Genomic DNA, 8609 nt, shown 5'->3' on the forward strand with positions numbered 1-8609 from the left:
ATTTTACATCAGACTTTAATTTTCCCTCATCATCCAGAGTCATATATCTTTTTGTCCTTTAAGTCTGTCCAAAGAGTCCAAAAATAAAAAAAAATCCTTGTCTGCTTCACTTGTTTCTCTCTCTCTCTGACCCCAAACCAAATGTGCATTCCACAATTATGTCTTCAGTCCACTGATGGGGGAGATACAACACACTGATGAAAACATGTTCTCACCCCTCCTTAGCAGAAGATGCTAAAGTGACCTCTTTAAAGTAGTTGCATGATTGTTTATTATTATGTTTCTCAACATTAATTGCCATGTCTTTCAAATATGAAACAATTCAACCCAATATGATGGCCCAATATGAAAAATCATAATTTTTGGAATGTGATACAACTTCTTCCAGATACAACAATTGAGCAATCCGCTAGAATTTAGGTTATCAATTGTTAAATATTTCCAGATTCCTCCTTATTCCCCTCTTGTCTTTTTCCTCAGAGCTCTGAGTTTCATCCTGATAAAAGCTGAATAGGTACGAATCGAGGGGAAAAAAAATGGTGAAAAGCATTGGAGCTGAGTTGCTCATTTACTTTCACTCCCCCTTCCCAGCAAATGCTGCTCTCGTCTTTTATTTTGGTAGAGATTTGTGTATTAAGGAGTTCTGGATGACTTGCTGTGTATTATTCCACCCCAGGAGCTTTGAAGGTGCAAGGACTGGCTGCACGTAAGGTCACCACAGGATCTCCCCTTAATAGTTGCAAGCTGTTGGCTGGATTTGGAGCGGCAGGGAGGAGAGGAGGCGAGAGTATGCCTTTCTGAGGGTTGCCTGCGCAAGACCCTTTTTTTTTTTCTAGGTCCCCTCCACAACCCCCCTTTTAGTTTGGAAGGAATTCCTTTCTTGGATGCTGGAAGCGGTACGCAGAGGGCACCGATTATATAGTTACACGGCTTGGCCTCCCTAAAACAACTATTTCTAAATGTGCCTGTATGTTTTTCTGTCTGCGTTGGTGGTGGGGTCTTGGGTAAGTGCTGAGATCTCTCCCAGCCCCCTCACCCCTGTTTACAACTCTCATTCTGGCACAAGTATGCCCAATACGTGACTTGCTATGTGCCACGATTGATGTTTGCGTCTTAGCTGATGGTCCGTGATAGCCACCCCTGACCACTAACCTCTCCGTCTGTGTTGGTGACTCACGTAGACAAAGTGCTTTGCTCCCTTTTAGAATGCTGTTTGCTTCCACTGGATCTTGTCCATTAGCAGATTTACATTTCTTCATCGTATTTCTAACAGACTGCACTTTTAGAGCTGTTACAGATACATAGATACAGATAGATGTTATAGATTATTGATCTGCTGTGATATTCTTTTTTGTGGACATTTCGATAGCCTCTCATTTTCTGGCTTTACATGTTCTACATCAAATATTTACATTACTGGATGCCAGAAATGCATGCCATCAACAGCTCTTTATTTTTTAAATGTTTGAGGCAGCTAAGTTGACTTTATTTCCCATTTCCATGGCTCTGCCAGGGCAATTAAAGGGAAGGAGGGGGCTGAGGCACAGATAGGAGCAGGCGCCCTGCACATACACTATGGGTATATCTTGGTCCTGGCATTGAGAACCGCTTTGATACCTTCTTACTTTCTGTGTTTTGCAACTCCACTGCAATGTAATGCTTATGGCAAACCATTAAATAAGTAGCTGCACACCATAGCTTCCTGTATCCACAACTTAACTGTGTGTGTATCTGTGTGATGGGAGTGGGGGCGGCCAAGGGGGGCAAAATGCATGTGCGAGTGAGGGGAAGGAAGCATAACATGGAGGGGAGGAGCAGGGCTTTTCTACACAGCTGAGCAAAGGTAGTTACACAGCAGGGAGGAGGGGACACACACACACACACACACACACACACACACACATATACACACTCCCCACAGTTTTTAGGGGTTTTGGCTGTTTGCTGATGCCAAGTGCTTGCACTAATTTTTGCCAAACTCAGTTATGTGTTCTTTCACTCTGCCTCAAGTTGCTCTTTCTCCTTTCTAATCAGATCCTGCTTTGTTTCTCACATTTGCACATATTCAAGTTGTATATAATTCTCCTCAAATACTATGGATTTTTCTCAAATGTCACACTTTGCTCAGTGGATCCAGCCACTGTGCTGTCATGCAGGGTTGTTTAAAATCATGACTGACTGAAGGTTCATGTGAGTTAGTCGTGGCACATCTCACTTTGTGTCCTTTTCAAAAAAAAAAAAAACAGGCTACTTATTTCCTTTTCCATTGCTGTCTACTGTATTGTTTGTTTCTTAACTCATGTAGACTGACGTGGTTACATTTTTAATGGATATTTATTTAGATTAAAAAAACACCTTAGAATAACAAACATGCACTGTGTTGCCTAAGATGTCTCTGACAGAAATGCTGGTAGTTATAATACACTTGAATAACCCCAGTTACTTGCCAATGAACAGTGTGTTATGCATCCCTAGGTCAGCCAGTTCCCTTTTCCCCAGGCCTGTGCCCCTTACACCACCTTCTTTCCTTTGAGCACTGACTGACACGCACACACTGCACACACAGAAATGTAGAGAGGAACTCTGTGTTATTTTGACCTGTTCCTGAGATGGAAGGATGGGGCTCTGACAAGGTCTGCGTTCTTCAGAAGGGCTTTCATGTTGCTGTTAGTGGGTGTCCTCCCCCAGCCCTCCTCTAGCCCTGGGACATGGGGCAGCGAGAGGGCCCCCAGGCCCACAAGGCCAGCCAGTCCCATTTCCCAGCCACCCTGAGAGAACCTCAAGTCAGGGCCAGATGTGGCAGCTGGCCCAGCCACCCTGGAGGTCAAGGTCAAAGGAAACCATGTCAAATTCGCCACCCACCATCATTCTCTAGATAGAGAGATAAACAGAAGTGGCCTTGGAGGGGAAGTGGGAGGCATAGTGGGGAAGTGTGCTGAGAGAGAGAGATGAGTGATAAGGCAAGGTAAAGAGAGGAAGAGACTCTAAAGGAGACAAGGTGAAAGTGTGAAACTGAGAGATAGTGTCATTAAAGTGAGAGAGAGTTAGGTGAGAGTGAGGAGCCCTATGTTCTTGGCTTCAAAATGCCACAGAGGAAACGCTGCTCACGCGGTTGACAGCTGTTTCTGAAGTGTGTCCGGCCCTGGGCTTGTAAAGTCGTCACATGTAGGCCTCATTTTCTCAGAGGAGTCTGGGCACTGCCCACCTGGCCCTCACATTAGGAACACCCCCACCCCCTCCTGCATACATACGCATACACATACACATACACATACACACACACACACACGCACGCACAGACACACACAAGCAACTTATTTTATACCCCATTTCAAAGGGGAGCGTGCGTCACTGCTCCTCAGTGACTAGCATGCTCCCCCATGTCATTCCCCAGAACTGCTGTCTACAAATCTCTGACTCTCGCAACTATTGGTGCCGTTTCCTGTGTTTTGCATCTACCACTAACTATAAAATTTTATGAAAGTGGTAAGTTGCAAGAGAGGATGATTATTTCAGCTTTCCTTTTTAAAAAAATCCAGGAAAATCAGCTTTTAAAATATGCAACATCCCACATTCTACCCTTTTTTCTCTTTACTTTCATTCACTGAAAGATTCTCTAAGCTGAGGAACTTCTTAAATGGTGGTCAGGGAAACACAACTTTTAACCACATGGGACATTAATCTAGATCAAGAACAGTTTAAAGTGATCTGCTCCTTTCAAGAAATGTGTGCATTTTTGTGAAAATGTGTAAAAACGTTAAACAATGAAGCAACCTGTCACAACTCACAATGAGGTTTCTATTAGTTTCTAGCATAAGAAGATGGATTCGGCCACTCAGAAAGTGAGTCAGCCTCGAAATCCCCAAACTTTGGAGTTTATAATGTACAATACAGTGGACACTATTGTTATTAATGTATCTTTTAGTGGATGGGAAATTCTCATTTAGTCATTCTTTGCTAATGCATTCAGTAATTACCTGACTAACCTCCCAGATAGTATAAGCTTCCAATGCAATTTATTTGATGGCATTACAGTAGTAGTCTGGGTAATTATACAGCAGCTACTCCATATTCGCATAATTGCGCCATGACCCTCTCTTGGAAACAACTCCTCCCATAACAGCCAGACAGCTTTCACTAATAGCATTGAACTAATAGCTGTCTGTGGCATGAGGTGCACTGTCAACTACGTATCTGAGTCGGGGAAAATCATGTCATTACATTTGCATTGTATACTGAAATCCATTGTGCAAAAGAGGCAATACCACTTAGCCCTAATAAGAAAAAGCGACACTGGCCGTGAGCCCCCACAGATTGATCTGATAAACCACCAGGACACAAATGCAGACATGCCCTTGGTCTGCTGCCTGTCTTCCATGACTTGGACCACATGTGTTCCTTGTTTGGCCTGGAGAAGGGGGACACATTTTGTGTACCCAAACAGCTGAAGCAGACCCCCCGAGAGGCGAGCACACAAGGCAGCAGCAGCTGGTGCCGGTGACGCATTGCCAACCTTATCCAGTGACGTCAAACGCCAGGGGGCAGCGGCCAATGATCTTCCGGTTCTATTTTCACCTCCAGTATTTAACTTTAACATCAAACTATCAGAGAAACTGGGATATTGATTTTTCTGATATTCATTTTGTGATTGTGATATATTATGGGGGTCTTCTGTGCTAAAATGCACCAAAAACAGTCCCTTTTGTGACTTTCCATGTAGAAATAGTATTGAACTGTTACAATAGCAGCAGTTTCAGCGCCTGACACTGAGTTTAGGTACACTTTGTACACAGAGTTTGTGTACCAAATACAAAATGAGACAAATAGTCTAATGAGAACCACGCCAATTTGATTTCAAACCTGTTTGATATTTGTGAGAATCTGGTCTACATCAACTATGACGAGAGAGAAAGAGAGTGAGAGCTAGCTTGTGGATGTTCGTGTGGGTGCATCTGACAGAGAGAGAGAGAGATGGGAAAAGCTAGGTGGTGTCCACTGGGAAGATTATATAATAACAAATATAACAGAGTTATGTATATCATTGAAGAGCACTTAATGTTTTGTAAGAGTTAAAGGCAATGACTCATTAAGTGTCTCTGTCTCTCCCTTCCAGGTGATTCCGTTTCCCATGTCCTGCGACATACGGGATGAGTGCTCCTGTCGGGATCCCAACGCTATAGAGAACAGAAAGGATGAACATGTCCACTCCCTGGGGTGACCAACCTGAGAGGGGGACCTCTGTTCAATGTCCCAGGAACCTCGCTCCAACTCAACACAGTCAGAGCGGCCGAGGCAGACCCCTCCTTCATCCTCCTCTCGGCCTCCAATTTCCTGCACATGCTGCTTAACAGGCATACCTCTCCATCCATACTGCAACCCCAACCAGCTGAAATGCCTCCGCCTCCACATCACAGAAAGATCTAGAAAAAGAGGATGGGACTCATGAGACATCACAGAAAACTTCATTTCTCAGCTAAAAAGGAAAGTATCCCTGCAATATCATCATTTAAAAAAACATATATAGCAAGGAGAAAAAAATTACATGAAACAGACATTTTTTTTGAAAGAATAAGAAAACAAACAAACAAAAAAACAAAACAAAAACATAACCAAGCCTAGGTAGCATGCCTTTTGTTCAGTTTTGTGCTGGCTTCAGTGTCTAATTTAGTGACCTTGCTCTACAATCACATGATTGAATCTAAGGTAACTCAAAATGTGCAAGTTGGGGATTGTGTTGAGGTTGGCTCCGTGTTTTGCAAATATGAAGGAAATCAATAGCAAAATGTTAAAAATAATCCTCAGACACTTCGGAAGGCATTTTCCTTATCGGAGGGGCTAGAAGTTTGTGCTTATATCATTCCTGGTTTCAAACTGGTCAGACATTCTGTATTTCTGTGTCCTTTTTCAGTGAAGTGTGTTTCTTCATAGGCACATCAGAGGCTATAGAGGTTATTCCTAGCTCGGTGGGGAATGAGACAGCCATATCGTTAAGTTTCGAGCCACAGATTCAACACAAAAGCCAAAATAAAATACACAAACATAAAAAAAAGTCAACCAATTGTTGACCGACCAGAGACACAATTTCCTGAGACAGTTTTATACTTGGAGCAAAATCCTGAATGCATAATTAAAACATTTTTAGCATGGCTTCTGCTACTGTGTTTGCTGCTACCTGCCATTGTCACATCATGATATCTAATAGGGTTAGACAGCTTTGTCTTGCCTTGCTGCTTACAGTACCTCTTTATAGCATTCATTCACACCTGCATGTTAGCACATAATACTTTCAGCTCACATTAATACAGAATACATGTTGTCAACACCACATATGAAATGCACTAAGAACTTTAAAAAAAAACCCCAGAACCTCACTCTGTCATTCCCATCACGCCCAAGGAAAACAAAAATACTACGTACATTGACCACGACTTAAAGAATGTCATCGATAACACCTCACTTCGGGTTGGGGTGATTTTAGTTTCAGTTTGAACTTCTCCCTCACGGCGCTTGATAAGAACTTTGTTACCTCAAGCACTGATTTCAAAAGGTTTAAACTGAAAATAAAACAATCCCAGCCCTGTTCAGAATGTAGTCAATGCTCGTCAGGAGTCTGTGGCTTTTTTTTTTTTTTTCAATTGCACAGTACTGCACAGCACAGTCACACAAGAGTACAGAAATAAAAGGGCTGGATATAGGCCATGGCTCTTAGTGAGAAGAGGTATAGGTGGAAGGAGACCACACCTGACGCACACACACACATTCACTCACACTCACATACACACACTCATCTTTCTCATTAGCTCCCCTCCCAGTAGTATTGGACTCTCAGCGCTAGCTCTGCAGGCAACCATGTTGTACATGAAAATGACATTTGGATGTATATGTCAATACAGCATTAGCAGTAACAATATGATCAAATGTCCCTAAGATTCTCTTTCATTTTAACATTATGTTTGTCTCCGCAGTTAAAAGTGCACTTGGTTGTGATCAGCTCTTTTCAGTATTGTGACTTGGGTGTCTGTCCCCACCAGTTAACATCATTAGATAATGTGGCTGCTACAACAGCTTTGTATTTTGTTACTCTTCATTCCAGACACATATACACTAGTTTTTTTTTTCCTCATGCACATTTGATAATGAAGGCTGCTTGGCATATTGGTCCAAATTTTTGCTGCTGCTCCTACTTGGCTGCAACAATAGCCACGGTTACAATCAGCATGATTATAACTTTTCATTTCATTTGGGTCAATGGCGCGGTCCCTCTGACTCGTATTAGGCTGCTATAGCATTCCAGATCATTCTCATAAGTAGGGAAAACAGCTGTCCGCAAGGAGCTGTACAAGTGGCAATGTAAGACCAATTTCATGTCATTTTAAAACCGATGTTAGTGAAGAACTATGACGATATTACAACATGCAGAAAAAGTGAAAAAGGTATTATTTTCCACCAAATACAAAGAAAAAAAAATCAAAAATATTGTGTAAATATTACTATATGTTCTTGATGGACAGGAGCATTGAAAAATGTTTTTAGGTTGTTTTTTTTGTTTTGTTTTCATGTATTTCATTTTTACAAAATGTCATATTTAATCAGTGTTTGTATTATTGACCTCAGTTACTGCACTTTTTAGTTGCCATGTAAGAAGAAAAAGTATATCTTTCGAAAATGTTTAGAAGCTGCTATTGTCAGAATGGTGATCTGAAACAAACTGTATGATATTCGGTCATTCGACTCCCTGTGTTGCTATTAGCTTTCCTGTCATTAGTGTTTTAGTTGTATCTGACTCCTAGATACTCCTCTCGACCTAAACTTACTTTGCATTCTATGTTATCAATAAAGTAGGGAGGTATTGTCGCTATGAACCATATATTCATCTTCCATCATCCTTAGAGGCCCCAAATCTTACAAAAATAAGGTATATGCCAATGCATTATCTATAGAAATACAGCGCATTGTCACATATTTAAAGTCTAGCTAGATTGCAGATATGTTTGTCTTTTGTTTTGCCCTGATGTTTGTGTAACACATCATCTTAGGTTAAAGATGTACATTTTTGGAGAAACCTAGAGATGCTGAAGGGGAAGGAAGAGCTTAAATGAAGAAATTCCCATTAGGGGACTCTTGAAAGACTTTGTAACTTTTATGAAATATGAAACTTTGTAAGGACATTCTAAGGCTACATCATCTTCAAAGATTGCATTTAACACTTTATATGAAAAATATATAGCCCTGGTTTTAAAAAACAGTCTTGTATTATGTTGATATTATCAAATTATATGTAATATTAGTACTCCAGATACTGCTGCTTTACATAGAACTGTTACCAGTGGGGAGAGACTGACCTGCAATCACCACACTATGCCAATGACATGCTGTACTGTGGTTCATAATCTGCCAACTGAGGTCAAAAAAGCAATTCCAGCCATTTGAAGGGATGAATCTGAAAAATCTGTCATTGGATCCTTCCCCTTCATCGAGTTAATATAACCTGTTGTCGCTTCCACTAAATATCTTCCTCAACAATTACTTGTATCATCAGTCAGTGTCTGGATACCAAAACAACTGATCTCTATCAATATCAGAAAGGCAACAGAATGTGACTGCATGTC

At 41.4% G+C, this 8609-nt stretch overlaps 1 protein-coding gene across 1 annotated transcript in view; it reads left to right on the plus strand.

Annotated features, from left to right (window-relative positions):
- pappaa (pregnancy-associated plasma protein A, pappalysin 1a) overlaps nt 1-7740 on the plus strand; it is an 82007-nt gene extending 74267 nt beyond the window's left edge. The window contains exon 22 of the mRNA XM_018662962.2: nt 5114-7740. Within this exon, the coding sequence (XP_018518478.1) occupies nt 5114-5218 (105 nt within the window). The 3' untranslated portion in view covers nt 5219-7740. The remainder of the gene's footprint in view (nt 1-5113) is intronic.
- The last annotated feature ends 869 nt before the right edge of the window (nt 7741-8609 follow it).

The sequence above is a fragment of the Lates calcarifer genome, linkage group LG9 (genome assembly GCF_001640805.2).
Source record: "Lates calcarifer isolate ASB-BC8 linkage group LG9, TLL_Latcal_v3, whole genome shotgun sequence".
Lineage (NCBI taxonomy): Eukaryota > Metazoa > Chordata > Actinopteri > Centropomidae > Lates > Lates calcarifer.